Genomic DNA, 18,392 nt, shown 5'->3' with positions numbered 1-18,392 from the left:
AATACATATGCTATGCTGCCTATGCCTGTTAAATTATGCTGAGCGTGTCCGTATTTTGCAAATATCACCATGCTTTGATCTATTTCCAGTGTTCAAACACGGTTAAAACAGAATTTAATTTTGTAGCTCCTATGCAAAACAATAACACGACTCACACTTTCAGCTAGGACAGGAAAAATTTATAATTGAGTTTTCTGGGAAAAGGTGTATAGAACATAGAAAACTGCCCTATAAAAAGTCAGACTATTGGTCCATCTGGCTCAGTATTGTCTACACTGACAGGCAGCAATTCTCCAGAATTTCAGAGAGGAGTGTCTCCCAACCCTATTAGGAAATGTCAGGGATTGAACCCAGAACCTTCTGCTTACGTACCGCAGATGAAAAATAGTTCTTCTTAACCTCTATATTTTGCTCTAGGAGGCTGTTTGGTTAGAATCGAGTACCACTTCCAGAGTTAATGCTATGCTAAATATATTACTACTGTTAAATTAGCCACCATAGCTGCTAGAGGGCTGTGAAAATTTGTGTCCTGGGCTTTTTAGATTCACCTATACCGTGGTAGGGACACAGGTGGCGCTGTGGGTTAAACCACAGAGCCTAGGGCTTACCGATCAGAAGGTCAGAGGTTCCAATCCCTGCGACGGGGTGAGCTTCCAAGTGCAATTAGATAAATAGGTACCGCTATAGTGGGAAGGTAAACAGCGTTTCGCCAGAAGTGGCTTTGTCATGCTGGCCACATGACCTGGAAGCTATACGCCGGCTCCCTCTGCCAATAATGCGAGATGAGTGCCACAACCCCAGTCGGTCACGACTAGACCTAATGGTCAGGGGTCCCTTTACCTTTATACAGTGGTACCTCGGTTTTTTAGCAGCTTATTTCATGAACAACTTGGAATTCAAACGTTGCAAACCCAGAAGTAGGTGTTCTGGTTTGTGAACTTTGCCTCGGAAGTCGAACATGCTCCGTTTTGAGTCCTGAGCTTCCATTTTTACTGTTGTGCTCTAATTTGTGTCCCCCCATTGTAATTGTAGTGTTCTGAGGAGAGCTCCGCAGTCCAGCTGGTTTGAGGAGACAGAGTGCTGCGGGGGGGGGGGGGGGCAGGGCCGTCTTAAGCAAATCCAGCGCCATGCTGCAAAGGTCCCTCCAACGCCCCCTTCCTTTCCCCAAGCTGCTCTCTCTCGCTCTGACTCAGGGTCCCCAGCGCCACCAGCCCAGGCTTCCCGCCGCCCCCTCACCTGCTGTGCGGTGTCCCACTGCCAGCTCAGGTCACGCTGCCAACCCCTCTCGGCCTCAGCCAAGGCACGGGCAGCTCCCCAGCTCCCGCCACCTCCCTGGCCGCCATCCGCACCGGAGGAAACAAGCGTGAACGGTGAATTCCGGGTCCCGCAGTGTGCTGCTTGTTCCCCGGCCGGTTGACCGGTCCACCGCTGCCTTCGCCTGCGCTCTCTTGCTGTGCTCCCAGCGGCCCGAGGAGCAGGAGGCGGTTGCCACGCCGCCGCCTGTGCCCCAGGAGTGGTGGTAGTGGGGTGGCAAGCACCAGATGTGGAGGCGCAGGGGTCAGCGGCTCGGTGGGCAGCGGCTGAGGGGATTCCCGCAGGCCGAAAGAGAGGAGGTGACAGTGGAGCCATAGGGCTTAGACATCAGCTATCTGGTGGGCGCAGCAGCGCCCCTCGCATTGCACCACCCAGCCCAGGCCTAGAGACGGCCCTGGGGGGGGGAGAAAGGGCTGGCTTGTGGGGAGAAAGAGAGCTGTGCGCCCGCCCACCCTGCACCCATCCCTGCCCCCTTGGGGGAAGCAGCCTACTTGAAGTTGAACATGCCTGATATACAATACTGTTTTATTTTATAGTACAGTACATTGCTTCTTGCTTTCGTTTTATGGCTCAGTGGTCTCATTAGATAGTAAAATTCATGTTAAATTGCTGTTTAGGGGTTTTTTGTTCTTTTTTAAAAGTCTGGAACGGATTAATCCATTTTGCACTACTTTCTATGGGAAAGAGCGCTTTGGTTTTGGAACAGACTTCCGGAAAGGGTTAAGTTTGAGAACCGAGGTACCACTGTATTGGCATTATTTTCAGCACTCCTACCCTATTATGCCACAAGAAATTTGTCTTCACGTCCAAAAATCCTGTGGCACCACAAAGACTACGTATGACTGAAATTTGGTGTTTGCCGTTATCTGGTATTTCTAGGGACAACTAACACACTCAACACCTCTAGTAGCAAACTCAGGTGGTGAGTGTACATAGGGTCCAAATCACAGGGCATCCATGAAGCTCACTGGGTGACCTTAGGCCAGTCACTCCCTCTCAGCCTAACCTACGGTACCTCACAGGTTACAGGTAGGTAGCCGTGTTGGTCTGGGTCGAAGTAAAATAAAAAAATTCCTTCAGTAGCACCTTAAAGACCAACTAAGTTTTTATTTTGGTATGAGCTTTTGTGTGCATGCACACTTCTTCAGATACCTCACAGGGTTGTTGTGGGGATTAAAGGAGGGAGAGACTCACGTGTGCAAGCTTGAGCTGTTTGAAGGAAAAGTGGGGTATATAAATGCAATGAATCAATGAATGCTAAACGGCATGACGAGGATGAGGATGTCAAATATCAAATGTTGGAATCCTGTGTCAGATCAAATTGCAACTCCCTGTGCCTAACATCTGAGACACCTACAACAAATATTTCACATCAACCTTTGCAGAGGTGGTTTGAAATCTGGCGGAAGGGGTGGGTGGGAATAAACTCTTTCCGGACCTTTCTCTCTCTATCTGAAGAAGTGTGCATGCACACGAAAGCTCATACCAAAATAAAAACTTAGTTGGTCTTTAAGGTGCTACTGAAGGGATTTTTTAATTTTAATAAATACAGTACATATTACATCTCGCGGCTACCACCAGGCTGCAACCCTCTAGAGGGAGCTGCGTATCGGCCGCTTTGCGTCTATGGTTTGCCAGCTGCCTGCCGCCTTCCTCTCCCCTTCTCTCCTTTCGCCTCGCCCCTCCTCGCAGCGGAGGAAGCGGCCGAGAAGCAGGAAGGCGGCCAGAGAAGGATGCGCTAGCAGCTGCGCCGCATCCCTCGCTTGGCGCGCAACCCCAGGAACAGCTCGCCGGAGGGAAGGGGCGCGCCGGGAAGGCGGGTGAGTGGAAGCAAGTCCGGGGCGGCGGCGGGGGATATATCGGTGGCTGCAGGATGGACGGAGCGGGGTCGTGGCGGCAAAAGGGTCCAGCGGGTGCTGCTGGCGCTGGGCGCCTGCTCCTCCTCGGAGGCGGAGGCGTTTATTCGCCGCGCCTCAGCCCAGCGGAAGGATATCATTCTCCAAATGTTCCCGAGAGGTGGGAGAGCGAGGGACGAGGCCGCCGCCCGGTCCCCTGGCTTCGTGGTGGCGAGGGGCCGCGAGGGGAAATGGACACCGGTCGCGCTCCCGGGCGAGGTCGCCTCTCGGGAGCCGCGCTGCTGGGCGCGTCACGCCGATGCGAGGAAGCGACCGGCGGGCTCAGCTGCGGCCGGCTAGCGGGGCGCGTGCGCGCGTGGAGCTGAGCGGAAAATGCGGAGTCAGCAGCGCCTCGGGGAGCTGCTGCAGCAACTGCAGGGAAGTGGAGCTGGCTTCTCCTCCAGGCTTTTTTCTTTTTTTCCTAGACGCGGCTACTCGAGATCTGGCAAGGTTTAAACATCCGGAATACGATCTCTCTCGCGGCCGGGTGTGTGTGTGTGTTCATCCACCCCGGCTCTTCAGCGCGTGCATGTGGGCTATTATTATTGTTGTTGTTATTATTATTATTATTATTATTATTATTATTACTATTACTATTACTAATACTATTTTGAGTTTGTGGCTGGCAAACAGTGCCGGATTTACGTATAAGCTAAACAAGCTCTCTTGGGGGGGCCCCCCAAAAAAGTTAAAAGGAAAAAAAAACCTGGATGTACATTCCCAAAATATAAAATTAAAAAACAAAATAAAACCATACAGCAACAGTGTGTCGTGTTATGTAGGCTCCTATGATGTAAGTAATGGGCCCCCAATCACTTTAAGTTAGAGCTTAATTATTATTTCACTATTAATATACTTCTTAATTGTATTTCAGTTCAACAATTACTTTGATAAAATACATATTTTGATATGTGCAAATGGCTTTAGATAGCTATTAGGTCCATAAATTACCATGTAGCATATATTCAACACAAAAAACAGTGATAATTTGTAGTCGACAAAGGATAGCTGGACATATAAAGGGCCCCATTACCTTCAGTAGCTTAAAGGGAAACGGACCCCTGACCATTAGGTCCAGTCATGGACGACTCTGGGGTTGCAGCGCTCATCTCGCTTTACTGGCCGAAGGAGCCAGTGTACAGCTTCCGGGTCATGTGGCCAGCATGACAAAGCCGCTTCTGGCGAACCAAAGCAGCACACAGAAACACCGTTTACCTTCCCACCAGAGCAGTACCTATTTATCTACTTGCACTTTGATGTGCTTTCGAACTGTTAGGTTGGCAGGAGCAGGGACCGAGCAACAGGAGCTCACCCTGTCACAGGGATTTGAACTGCCGACCTTCTGATCGGCAAGCCCTAGGCTCTGTGCTTTAACCCACAGCGCCTCCTGCGTCCAGTAGCTAAGGGCCTCATCAAACTTAAATCCGGCCCTGCTGGCAAACCACAGCACCTCAAGTTATTCCAGAGTAGCCTAATGACCCAGTGGAGATTTGAGCCCTGGCATTCCAGGTCTGACACTTGTAACCACCAAGTGCCAGGGTATGATCCTGAGGATGCAGGATCTAGGAGAGGGTGCATCCTCCCCATTTTTCTAATGCCATTATCTTAACGTGCTTCCGTGGCAGCTACGTGATTGCACAGAACGGTCAACATGCAGGAAGAGGAACAAATGCTTGTCTTGCTCCATGGCTACAACTGGGGAGTTTGAATTGTGAGGTGGATTAAGCTTTCTCCGGTGTTTTTCCGCCCCATTGATCCGCAGCTGGTGGGGCATGACCCACAGCTCAGTCTGACCTTAATGCTTGTGGTGGCACTTTTATTGTGCGGATATGTAGTAATAAAGTGAAGGGAAAGGTGCCCAAGGTTGTCCTTTTCATGTTTTAAATGGCTGACTCCCCTGACCAAGAACTTGAAAAAGTTGCACATTCAGCCCCTTCTGCAACTGGCTCCTATGCATATTGATTACGGACAGTGCTTTTTTTCTAGGGGGACACAATTTGTGAATCTTTGTACTTTTGTCCATTTACTGTGTTTCTTTCCCCCGATTTGAACTATAAAATGGTGATTTTCTTGAGTCAAAATGAGAGTAGCCCTAAACATTTTTTAAAGGAAAAAAGCACTGATTACGGAACAGTTCGTGAAGTGGTTCATAAGTAATAAATGTGTTTATAATTGGTCGTTTTGGTTTCAGTGGTACTTGCTGCCTACGGTAGAAGGTAACAAGGTGACTTCTTTGGAATGTGCATACAGTGGTGCCTCGGGCGCATAGAGCGCATGCGCGCGTGGCAGAACACACACTTCTGGGTCCGCCATGTTCGCAACCTGGAAAAACGCAACCCGCAGCGGACGCAACCTGAGATTTTTTAGGAACTACAAAACACAGCCTCCCAGAGTGGCTGGGGCGACCCAGTCACATGGGTGGGGTACAAATGATAACATTATTATTATTCTTACAGTTTAACACACAATTTGCACTTGAGAAGGGCATTCTGTTCTGGTAGGCATTTTGAGTGATAGTGTCAGATAAAGATGCTGTGTTAACTAACTGGTATAAAGTAGTCTTAGCTTTCTGCACAGAAAAAGGTAGTGGGAGAAATCCTATTTGAATTGGGGGAACACTGAAGTTGTTGGAAAAATCAAATAAGAAATTGACCGTTCAAATGAGCAGAAATTCCAAGAGAAGTTGGGATATAAGAAAATGGGATATATATTTTAATCTAATATATTTGTTTAAAATATATTAGTTCAAAACTAAAATGCAGTTTTATACATAGTTCATTAAGGGTACTTTTATATGACTCTTAACTGTATAGAGGCTTGCATTTTTTCTAAAGGGTTTTTAAATGTTTATAGATACAGTACAATGTATAGATACATTGTAATTACATAGTAGCAAATAACACACACACACACGCACACACACACACACACATGTTACTGATGCCTTAGGCTGCATACACACCATCCATTTAAAGCACATTTAAAGAATCCTGGGAAATGTAGTTTATTAAGGTTGCTGGATATTGTGGTTCTGTGAAGGGGTAAACTACAGTTCCCAGAATTCTTCTGTGGGGTAATGTGTTTTAAATGTATGGTATTTATGCAGTCTTAATCTTCCCATGTGGTAACTGGGGTGTCCTCTAGGAATTAGGGCACTGGTGGGATGGAGAGGGTTGACATTCCTCAAATGTTGCTTGATGAACTTTGGTAAGTTACATTTCCCCCCCTAAACTTCAGCATGTATCTCTCACAGTGTGTACAGATGCCAAGCCCATCATTTTTGATGGAAAAATACTGTATATTCCTGCTTATAAGACTACTTTTTAACCCAGGAAAATCTTCTCGAAAGTCAGGGGTCGTCTTATATGCCGGGTCGTATTTCTTATACAGCGAGTATATCCCAAACTCTATATTTTAACTGGAAAAGTTGGGGGTCTTCTTATACGCCAGAATATACGGTAACACATAGCGCAATTTGATAGCGATCACTTCTGATGTCCCCCCCCCCTTGTTAATGTTATTTAGAGTGAATTTCCCAGGAACTCAATGGGGTTCACTTCTGAGTAGACCTATATAAAGGTAAAGGGACCCCTGACCATTAGGTCCAGTCGTGCCCGACTCTGGGGTTGCGCGCTCATCTCGCATTATTGGCCGAGGGAGCCGGCGTATAGCTTCCAGGTCATGTGGCCAGCATGACAAAGCCGCTTCTGGCAAACCAGAGCAGCACATGGAAACGCCGTTTGCCTTCCCGCTGGAGCGATACCTATTTATCTACTTGCACTTTGACGTGCTTTCGAACTGCTAGGTTGGCAGGAGCTGGGACCAAGCAACGGGAGCTCACCCCGTCACAGGGATTCGAACCGCCGACCTTCTGATCAGCAAGCCCTAGGCTCAGTGGTTTAACCACAGTGCCACCTGGGTCTTAGACCTATATAGGACTGAACATTATAGGCCTCATCTCTGCAGTTTCTGTTTTGATTTTACAAGAATCTCAGTCACGTGTATTTGCATGAAACAGAGAAGAGTTATCACGGTACTATAGTGTATTATGCCAAAAACTTTCATGGGCTAGAAGATGTTGTGAAAAGAATGTAAACAGTGAGATCAAATGGCAATGAAATGCAAACAGTACTATCTATGACAATTCCACTTCAGAGTAAATGTATGCCAAATAAGCGTAGTGATAATTCACATCAGCAGTAATAATGCAATCATTGTTACTCATAGTGGGACACAAAGCCCCAATCCCTATTAAAGCAAAATATAATAGAACGGAACTTCTCGATAATTTGTAGTCAGTTTCTTGACGGAGTCTCTCCTTGTTTAAAAACAACTACTTCTCAGGGCAGCAGCAGAATGCCCTGAGCATTTGAAATACAGTGGTACCTTGGTTTACAAACTTAATCCATTCCGGAAGTCCGTTCTTAAACCGAAACTATTCTTAAACCGAGGTGCACTTTCCTTAATGAGGCCTCCCACCGCCAGTGCCCTTCCACTGTTCGGATTCTGTTCTTAGACCAAAGTAAAGCTCTCAAACCAGGACACTATTTCCAGTTTTGCGGAGTTTGTAAACCGAATCTTTCTTAAACAGGACTGTTCTTAAACCGAGGTACCACTGTATTCTACTTCTTGCGGAATGTAAGATTTGTGCCAGGGTACTCTTATGTGTTGGGACACGGGTGGCGCTGTGGGCCACAGAGCCTAGGGCTTGCCGATCAGAAGGCGGCGGTTCAATTCCCCGTGACGGGGTGAGTTCCTGTTGTTCGGTCCCAGCTCCTGCCAACCTAGCAGTTTGAAAGCACCTCTGGCGGGAAGGTAAACGGCATTTCCGTGTGCTGCTCTGGTTCACCAGAAGCGGCTTTGTCATGCTGGCCACATGACCTGGAAGCTGTAAACCGGCTCCCTTGGCCAATAATGCGAGATGAGCACCGCAACCCCAGAGTCGGTCATGACTGGACCTAATGGTTGGGGGTCCCTTTACCCTTTACCTTTACTCTTATGTGTAGAGACTGACCTATTTGTCCATGTAGAATGCAGAAGGGCGGTGATGACATAGCATACTGTATATCAAGTTGGAAGATGAGTGTGCTCAATGAATCCTTGATGTGTGCCTTTTTCATGTAACTTGCATTTAAGCTTTAATATAATTGTCACATGCTTTTTTTGCGTTTCATTACCACTTTATCTCTCTGTTTACTTTCTTCTTTGTATACCCAAGTACCTGCCAACCGAAGATTTATGCATGATGAAGCGACAAGGCCTCATTGTTGTGTTTGCTACAACAGACTGACATGTCTGCCTCACTGGAAACTGTTACAATGGAATGATGCATTTTGTTACCAGGACTGGGTCGGGGCGGGGAGGTTATTGCAAGGTTCTGAAATAGTTTATCAATTTATTTATTAAAATATTTATATGCCAATGTAGCCTAAAATATATACCACAGCCATTTACAACAATATAGAAACAGAAAACCAAACCATAAAAAGTTAAAAACAAGCTAAAAGCAAAAAGAAATTAAAAAACAAACACCATTGTGAGGGATGTACTCTTAATTGCCTGCATAGGCCTGGTGGAATAGAAAGGTTTTCAGCGGTTGCTTAAAAATTGGCACAGAAGGTGCCCACTGTTACATCACCTTCTAGGATGCCAGTGTAATGTTTCTTCATAACTCTGAAGCTGGCATGTTTTAACAGTTTCCCAGCCCTCTTTTTAGTGGTGCAGGGTGTTTTTTCATTTAGTCAAAGGTAAGAGCACCTAGCAGAAGTGGCCATGAAAATCAGTGAGAGGGTTCATGTTCTCTTCTATGTGTATCCCTACTTATCACTGTAGCTGAAATACATTATTATTACTAAATGTATTACTTGGCCTTCATCAGCAGGCTTCAGGGCAGATTGCAGCAATCTAAAATTCAGTATTGAAAGCAATTGAAGCAAGTCACAGGAATAGGATGATTCCCCAAAACACATATCTTGGGTATCAAAGGCCAGGGCAAAGAGGTACATCTTTAGCATATCATAAAAGCTGTATAGTGAAGGTGCTAGAACGGGTCAGCAACCTTTTTCAGCCGTGGGTCGGTCCACTGTCCCTCAGACCATGTGGTGGGCCAGACTATATTTTGGGAAGAAAAAAATGAACAAATTCCTATGCCCCACAAATAACCCAGAGATGCATTTTAAATAAAAGCACACATTCTACTCATGTAAAAACACGCTGATTCCTGGACCGTCTGGCCGGATTGAGAAGGCAACTGGGCCACATCCGGCCCCCGGGCCTTCGGTTGCCTACCCCAGTGCTAGATGCATATTGGAAAAATGAATCACCCTGAGCTGCTGGAACTCATATCTGCTCTGGGTTATTATCAACATCACATAGCAGCTTCATATATTACCACTATTATGCTATCGTTGTGCATGTTGCTTCTCGGAGCATAGAAGGTTAGGTCCCTGCCCTGAGCAGCTTACAAGCTAAAATTTGACACACAGGAAATAGCAGAGGACTGGAAGAGAAGTGTGGGCAAGGGTAAACAGAGAAGCAATATGCAGCTTTTTTCAGTTGCATATGCTTAGGCTTTGCTGCAGGTGAGTTGGAATGGGACAGGTAAACTATTATTGTGCCTCATTTTAAAACAGCTGTACAGGTTGCCGGTTTGTTTTCAGGTCCAATTTAAGGTGCTAACACTGATTGATCTGTGTTAAATTATTTTAGAGATCCGTTCTCTTTAATAATAATAATAATAATAATAATAATGGTTATTACAAGGTTTGTTAGATTCCAAATGCACTCCAAATTTGCATCTAGTTTCCATATTGCTTTTTTTTTAAAAAAAAATGGATCACTTATGTAAGAGAGAGCTTACATATTTTGACAAAAGAAAATTTTGCCTAAGGGGTTTGGATGCAGAAGGAAGAGTTTGCAAAGCCGTGCCTCTGTATGTGTGCATGTAATAAATATATACTGTGGGAACTGGAAACATAGATAGGGCAAAGGTCTGTTTTATAGTTGGGATCGAGTAGGCAGAGTGCCTGCATGGCACACACTTTCTGATAAGATCAGCATGTCTGCAATGTCCTGGCATTGCTGCTGCATCCATATCCATTCTGCCAGCTTCTAGTTTCTGGCAATTGACTCTTTCGATTTCCTCTGTGGAAACAAAAATCATGGGTGTTCCCTGGATTAACCCATTCCCAGCTGGTTAACATTAGAACTTGTGCTGTCTGAGTGCTTGAGTCTCACCCCCCACCCCCCAATACTGAAAGACTGCTTGCCCTCTTTCTTGGTCCTCTTGATAGCTCCCCTGCCCTCAGAAGTTTGAAGGTGGTGGCCTAGGCTAGGACATTCTCTGTGGCAGCTCCTAGCTTGTGGAATTCCGTCAGCACAGAGATGCATTTTACACCTCCTTACAGTTTCTGGTGTATGCTGAAAACATACCTGTTTGCTCCAGCCTTTGACACCTGAATTATGTACAGTGGAACCCGATCCGGCCATGGGCCGAGCGCCAGAGGCGGCGTGAGGCCGCTGTTAGCGGCAGCGTGGCCCGATCCGGCCGTGGGCCGAGCGTTGGTGGTGGCGGGGCCCGATCCGGCCATGGGCCGAGCGTTGGAGCCGGCGGGAGTGGCGGCGGGGCCCGATCCGGCCGTGGGCCGAGCGCCAGAGGCGGCGTGAGGCCGCTCTTAGCGGCGGCGGAGTCCGATCCGTCCGTGGGCCGAGCGATAGAGGCGGCGTGAGGCCGCTATTGGCAGCGGCAGGGCCCGATCCAGCCATGGGCCAAGCGCCATGGGCGGCGGGAGGCCGCTATTGGCAGCGGCGGGGCCCAATCCAGCCTTCAGATGTCGAAGAAATTCGTAAGCGCACCCCAATTTGTATCATTCTTAAGTGGAATTTTTCGTAAGTAGGGTTATTCGTTAGTCGAGGTACCACTGTATTTTCAGGACCTGTCCTTCTCCTGTGACTGTTATTAGTTTTGACTTTTAAACACTGATTTTTAAAATACTGTACAGTATCATGTCCTGGGACCTGCTGGTGAAGGGCAGGTGGGAATAATAATAACAAAAAAAACAAACCTTTCGGAAGTTCGTTATGTCTTTTGCGTGTTGCTGCAGCAGGAGTTTGGTGTGCCATCATTTAATCACATCCAAGTCCATGCTGATTACTCTCCATTTTCCTCTGCAAATTGTTTGCTTGGTGATTTGTTTCACAGCTTCTCCTGTTTTAAAATCAAGCTAAGAGGTCTATAATCCACCAGGTTGTTCTCTTTCCAGCTTAAAATATATTTGCATAGAGATCCTGTCAGAATGAAAGTAATGGCGTTAGATTGTTGATTGAAATTAAGCTTTCACCACTCTATTCTTTGACCTGCTTCTTTCATTACCTTCAGTGTTTCCTGTCTCTCTCTTCCAAGTTATTTATTTAAGCTGCGGGAATGGGTGAAAGAGGAAGAGAGGTATTTTCCAGGAAACAGCCACTCAGCAATATCATAGGGAAATCTGCACATCTCTTTTAATTTCTCCCTGCTGCAGAGCTCTTAAAGACACAGCAGTCTTAATTCTATCATAGCCAAACACTGATTCTGTGCTTCGGTATTGTTTGCTAGAAGTGGAATTAGTACATGAAATTAGTGCATGAAATTCAACAGGTCAAGCATTACCCATAATTTCTCCTCTCCTCTGTTGATTTCTGCCTGCCATCGATGAAAACTCTGCCAGAAAGTGAAGGTAGCAGATATAGCATGACTTTTCAGCACAAACACATTTTGCAGTAATTTTGCCTACAGTGCCTACCAGTATCCCTGAAAAAAAATGCTCGTGCTTCTGGCAATCTTAACTCGTCTTATACAAGAGATCATTTCCCTTATTTTATGGCATCCACCACCACTACTGACCATTGTGAGCTTTTCAAAACATACAATGGAGTTAACACTTTCCCCTTTATCCTGTAGATAGGCACAATTAGCCATTAAGTGTGCTCCACCCCCCCAAAGGTTTATTAGTACTGCTGCTTGGTGCCTGCACACGAAAAATGATTCACTGTGGAGCTACTTGATCCCAGACTTAGGCTGGTCAAAGGTTGATCTCAGTATGTCAAACCAAACTGAAGACAACTAGACATTAATGACCATCACCACTTTCATTTGGTTTGTGTCTATTTCACACAAACTGACATTTCCTATGTGGAAGTTGCATATCCATCATGTGTCTATTTTGATGCCTGTGCACATAGCAAGATTCAGTTGTCAACTGTAGCATTCAGATAAGATTGACACAGCTTCCTCAACCGAAATGGCTTCCATGAGGGGAGCACATCTTGTGGAAAGTGGACCTGTTTACAGCCAACTGTTGCATGTTCCTCAGTCCTAGTCCAACACTAAACCAGCAACAATGAGCCTTTGGCCCTCCTGATGTTGTTGAACTACAACTCCCATCATCCCTGCCCATTGGCCATGCTAATAGGAATTGGAGTGGAGCAAATCTGGAGGGATACATTTTCCTCACCCCTGCTCCAGCCTTTGTGTCTTTAACAGCAATAGGTGACAATGTTTCTCTCCAGTGCCTTGAAGTTTGAAATTTTAGTCCTCTATCATAGAATTGTAGAGTTGGAAGGGATTCCGAGGATCATCTAGTTCAACCCCCTGCTGCAATGCAGGAATATGAAGCTGTCCCGTACAGGGATCAAACCTGCAACTTTGGTGTTATCAGCACCACACCCTAACCAACTGCGCTATCTAGACATGATGCTTGTGGACTTTATGGTAGTTTTCTCTGCATGAATGCTTGTTCTAAAATGTTGGCAGTTAACCACCTGTTTTTAAATTCCTGTATTGCAACTGTAGTTTTTGACTTCGTTGCATCCATTTAGATCTTCTGCTAAAGCATGTTTTCTTCATGCCATGCTGTTTCAACATAGAACTATTTTGTCGTTCTCCTTTGGATACCTGCATTAAAAAGAAATCCAGCATCCCTGCATTTTCAAATTGCAGGTGTCCATAGTAATCTTGGGTTCCTGATCTGCTTTTTGAAAGTCTTGTTGCTGCAGACTTTGAATAGCAAGTGGATTCTAATCGCTTATTTGAAGACAAACACCTATGATTGAAATAAGCCCAACGTCCTCAATCTGTTTGCTATTGTCCCAGCAATTGCTGCCATCAGCAGCTAGGTATTTCACAATTAAAGTTGAATCTTATAAAGATGCTGTTTCTCGCATGTGTAAAATCATCCTGAGTGTATATGAGATGTTTTACAAGAATGTTAGTGGGACCTCAAGTTTTATCCGCCAATAAGGGAGTATTGCCAGACTTGGACTGGAGAGACAGAATGTTTTCTAAGAAGTGGGAGTGACGAGACTGAAATGAGAGTCAGATTACTGAGAGGTGGAGCTAACAGGCTCTTCAGGGAAGAGAAAGCTGCTGCAATCACACAGCGAGTCACATTACCCAAGGATTCTTTCTAGCATCCAGGTCCAAACTTTTGAGTCTCACACTAACAAATCGGTTTCTCTGACCCTTGAATTTTTGCAGATTAACGCTGCTCTCCCAAAGCTGCGCTCCAGCATGGCTTCGAGGAGGAATAGCAGTGACCCAGCAGACAGGAGGAGGACAGAGAGAGACGGATCATCCCTGGAAGTTGCCTCAGGTAAGAGATGTGACTATCTGGATCTTTTGCTTTGATTACTGTAAAATGATGAGTGGAATTATATCCTCAACCATTGCTTTTCTTTGCTGATCTTAAGATCTGTCTTGACCTTATAAGAACATAATACCAGTCTTGCTGGATCAGCCCAAAGGGTTATCTGAAGTCCAGCATTCTGCTTCCCACAACAGCCAATCAGATGCCGCTGGAAAGCCCAAAAGCAGTACATGAAACCAGAGCCCTCTGCTGTTGTTCCCCAGCAACTGGGTCCCCTCTCATCACGAAAGGTAGCTTTATGGCCATCCTGACTAGCTTTCCTTAGATTTGTCTAATTCAAGTTCAAAGCCATCTAAGATGCTGGCCATCAGCACGTCTTGTGGCAGTGAAGTCTAAACTTTAGCTCTGCTCTGTACTTCTGGTTTTTGTTTTTCTTGACTCCCCCATAATTCAGCTTCATTGGGTGTCTCCAGATTCTAATATTATGGGGGATAAAATATTTTATTTCCCTTTGGTATGTGTGTGGAGTTCACAGGCAACCTTTCCTTAGATACAAGAGAGGCCTGTTTCGTTTTAACCATGTAACAACAGTGCAGAGGAAACCACAGATTTATAACAATTATCTAAATACTTAACGCTACACTCAAGTCAGTATGCGACTGTTTATTTATGGCACTTGTATGCCATCCCATAACATATAGTTAAATAACCACAATTGAGATGCAAAGTAAAACATAAAGCTATTAAAAATAAAAATAATCCAACATTAAGTACAACAAAACAGAACTTGCTGCAGATTTTTAAAACAGAGGGCTAGATTCCCTACATTATTTGAATGGACTGGGTGAAGGTGTGTAATGCAGGCATGGGGACCTGTGATCCTCTGGATGTTTCTGGACTACAACTCCCATCACCTCTGACCAGTAGCCATGCTGGTAGTAACTGATGGGAGTTGGAGTCCAACTATGTCTAGAGGGCCACAGTTTCCCCATCCCTGATTCAGTACATTCAGTGGAATGTGCAAGCTGCGGCTGTCATCTATTTCTACTCCAAAATTTCCAATGTGCCTGTTATAAAGGAATCAGTGCAATATAAATTAAAAGTGCCAAGACTGAACTTAATTCAAAATGCTGGATGTGTTTTGAGCAGTCTTTCTTAGTGGCCATTCTAAAAATCATTACATAGTCACTGTGTTGGGAAATAATTATAAATAAATAAAACGAGAGAGGGAGAGAGAGAGACTTAAAAAATATGGAAAGTACATAACTGAAAAAGTCCCCCCCCAGTTGATGATGTCATTATTACCGTTGTTTGTTTGTTTATTACATTTATATACTAATAAAGTGGTGGTGTTCATGGTTCTCCCTTCCCTATTTTGTTCTTACAACAGCCCTTAGGCTAAGAGACAGCGACTGGTCCAAAATTACCCAGTGAGCCTCACAGCTGAGTGGGGATTTGAGTCCTGGTCTCCCAGTTCCTAGTCCAATACTCACTATTACGCCATGACAATTAACCCACACAATTAAGACTGGGAGATAATCCTTATCTCCTCATTCAGAAGTGTGATCCTTCTCTGCAACATCAGTCATTTCCTCAGAATAATTTCCAGAGGGGTAGTTGTGGTATAGTACAATTTTGTTCATAGCATATGAAGGGAGAGACTGGTTGACTCATTAAAAAAGAAAGCCAAACTGTTACAAAATTGTGAGTAAGCATCTCCTACCTTCTCCCACTTTCTGTCCATAGACTGCAATATAAATACAGATTCTGTTGTCCAACATCAGCCAGCTTCTCTCCCCTACCCTTTAAAATGTTGTTTATGGTCTCTAGCCTGATTAAGAGTGCCGACGAACCTGAGAGCTTGCTTACTACTTGGTAATATTTGAGTTGGCCCAGTAAAGTTACTGCTTCCTATGAATTTTGGAAACTTTTACACAGGAGCTTGCTCAGTCTTATCTACTCTGACTGCAAGGTTATTTACAGGATTTCAGGGTGGAGACTATCTCATCCCTACCTGGAGATGCCTGGAAATGAACCCGGTGCCTTCTGTGTGCAAAGGAGATCCTCTGTCACTGAGCTACGGCCCTTTCCTACGTTTACTTAGAAGTAAGCGCCACTGCATTCAGTGTCTAGTAAATGTGTCTAAGATAGTGGTCAACAGCACACTGTTTCATAATCCCATAGTTATCCTGCAGCCAATTGGAAGCCACGGAACCCACGTCGGACATTCGGGTTCCAAAGAACGTTCGCAAACCGGAAAACTCACTTCTGGGTTTGTGTCGTTCCGGGAGCCAAAGCATTTGACTCGCAAAGTGTTTGGGAGCCAAGGTACGACTGTATTTGAGTTGGGCACCCTCTTGATGAACAAAGTAATTTACAGAAGGTCAGCACTTGGAAGGTGTGTTTGTGGAACCTCCCAGAGCTGTGGTGCAGGCAGGGGAAGGAAAGTTCAGTTGCAAAAACTTGCCTCAATGGTGAACCTTCATGCACATTTTAACCTGTTCTACTGTTGGACTTGTAAATGAGTCGTTGTAGCTTTGTCAGTAGTTTCCGATGTACAATTCTATGTTGCTTTGCTTTGGCTTTTAAAAATCTTTTTAGACAGGATTACATTGTATAATTTGTATCACAGCAGTATCCACACTTTATTTTGTCTGCCCTGGATCTTCCAACGTTCAGCATTGTTGAATGTCCCTGAGTTCTAATACTACAAGAGAGTTTGTGACAGATTTAGCAAAGTGGAAGTCAGAGAGAATGAAGGAAACAATCAGGTGGAAGCCAGGCACTTATTTCCTTGGCTGGGGCTCCTGCTTCCCGCTAGCAGTTCAAAGGTCAATACTTATTTGCAAGATAGTTGGCACGTCTAATTAAAAATGAAAGCTGGCTTGTGTTAAGCTCAATGGTTTGTTTTTCTACAAGTTGCATCGTGGCTGAGTTCAACAGAGTTTACTCCTGGGCAACTGTGCATAAGCCAAATTGCAGCATGCTAACCACTTCACCACCCTCGACAGGCTCACTTTTCTATGGCTCTTGCATTATATACTGCTGCTCTTTGGGGTGTGTGTGTGTGTGTGTGTGTGTGTGTGTGTGGGCTATTATCTGCAAATTCCTCTTTTAGTGTGTGCAGAATGCCATTTCTCCTTGTGTCTCAACACTGGAGCGAGCTTTAAGTGTGTGCAATGTGAGTCTAGAGAGAGATGTAGCCTCAGGACAGGTACTTTGCTTTCCAATCCAGTTTATAGAGTGCTGCTTTTATGACTGACTGCTCAAATTGCATCATATCTTCTGATGTGTTGTGGTGATGCGGGAGGAGTGGTCCTCAGTGTGGGAATGGCTATAATTAAATTTTTCTCTGTGGCCTCCATGTCATACATGTGCCATGTTCAGGGCTGGTATAAAGTCACACCATTGACCAGGGCATGGCTGAGAATTGTGAACTAGAGGAGATGTAATGATGCACTTTGAATTTTGTATTTGAGATTATGTTTGTAGGCAGCCTAGAGGTTCCAGTGGAGGCAGTGCACAAATCCAGTTCGTAGTAATAAAAAGTACCCTACAAAAGCACAAGTTACTTGTACCTTTTAAAAATAAAAGGATAGAATAAGCAGATTTGATGCATGTTTTAAACAGCATTATATATGAATACTAGCTGGCTCTGCCACACATTGTTGTGGCTCATCCCTGTGATTTCCCCCACCCTGTTCCAATCCATGACGTAGCCCGCCCCTCCCCCCACCTTATCCCTGTGATTTCCCCCCTCCTCCCCCCACCGCCCGCCATATCCCTGTGATTCATAGCTGCCAAGTTTTCGCTTTTCTCGCGAGGAAGCCTATTCAGCATAAGGGAAAATCCCTGTAAAAAAAGGGATAACTTGGCAGCTATGCTGTGATTTCCCCCCTCCCGGTTCTGACCCATGACATATCACACCCCCTTCTCCCCCCACCCTCCCCCAAACCCCTACCCAGGCGAGTCAGTACCTCCATTCAGCCTAGTCTGTAAAGGCTTCGGCCTAGTATGTAAACGGGAGCTGAGGTGCTGTTGAGAGGGAACTTTTTTAGGTGTAGTACCAGTGTAGCCACCGCTAGAGGCTGCTGGTTTGCAACCTAGCTCTTTTCCCAGCATGCACTTTCGTCTGAGTGGAGTGTTTTGAAACATGGGGCTTTTGGTGTTTTACTTGCCAGAGGTTTGACATCTGTCTTAGCAAACTTTATAACAACCTTCGGACATTCGCTTGGGACGTTGTGTCCAAATTTGAACGTAATCGGTCATGTGGTTTCTGAGAACTGTTCAGTGTCACACAAATGCACCCTTTACATTTATATATATAGATATAGATATCATAAGTATAAACCAGGTTGACAAATACACAAGTTGGCCCTAATGCTTCTGCTTATTAAGGTTGCCAACTTACTGGAGTAATGTTTAGAGGTGCAAGGTGTGTTTTAATCATGACACTACTTCCTGTGTCGCCCATGTTCTCCCCATGGCTCTGCCCCATTCCAGCCCTTCCATGGGTGTATCTGTCATGGCCGTAGCATGTCTGAAGTTCTGTTGGCATGGT

General features: G+C 45.3%; 1 protein-coding gene and 1 long non-coding RNA gene across 4 annotated transcripts in view; one reads left to right on the top strand and one right to left on the bottom strand.

Moving 5' to 3' along the window:
• The first annotated feature begins 2,994 nt into the window (after positions 1-2,994).
• The window catches only part of BAK1 (BCL2 antagonist/killer 1), a 34,156-nt gene continuing 18,758 nt past the window's right edge, over positions 2,995-18,392 (top strand). For all 3 annotated transcript variants that reach the window (XR_009557914.1, XM_035122954.2, XM_060277031.1), the window contains exons 1-2: positions 2,995-3,134; positions 13,723-13,837. Coding sequence is in view for 2 of the 3 variants with exons in the window: in XM_035122954.2 (XP_034978845.1) it covers positions 13,756-13,837 (82 nt within the window). In the remaining variant the exon portion in view is untranslated. The remainder of the gene's footprint in view (positions 3,135-13,722; positions 13,838-18,392) is intronic.
• LOC132592441 (uncharacterized) lies at positions 6,718-7,235 on the bottom strand. The gene is made up of 2 exons (XR_009557915.1): positions 7,138-7,235; positions 6,718-6,778 (listed from the first exon to the last, which is right to left on the bottom strand). It is a non-coding gene; the product is annotated as an uncharacterized LOC132592441 (long non-coding RNA).

This window comes from Zootoca vivipara, chromosome 7, assembly GCF_963506605.1.
Source record: "Zootoca vivipara chromosome 7, rZooViv1.1, whole genome shotgun sequence".
NCBI lineage: Eukaryota > Metazoa > Chordata > Lepidosauria > Squamata > Lacertidae > Zootoca > Zootoca vivipara.
The sequence above is the reverse complement of the archived record's forward strand: the minus strand, read 5'-3'. Positions and strand labels throughout refer to the sequence as shown.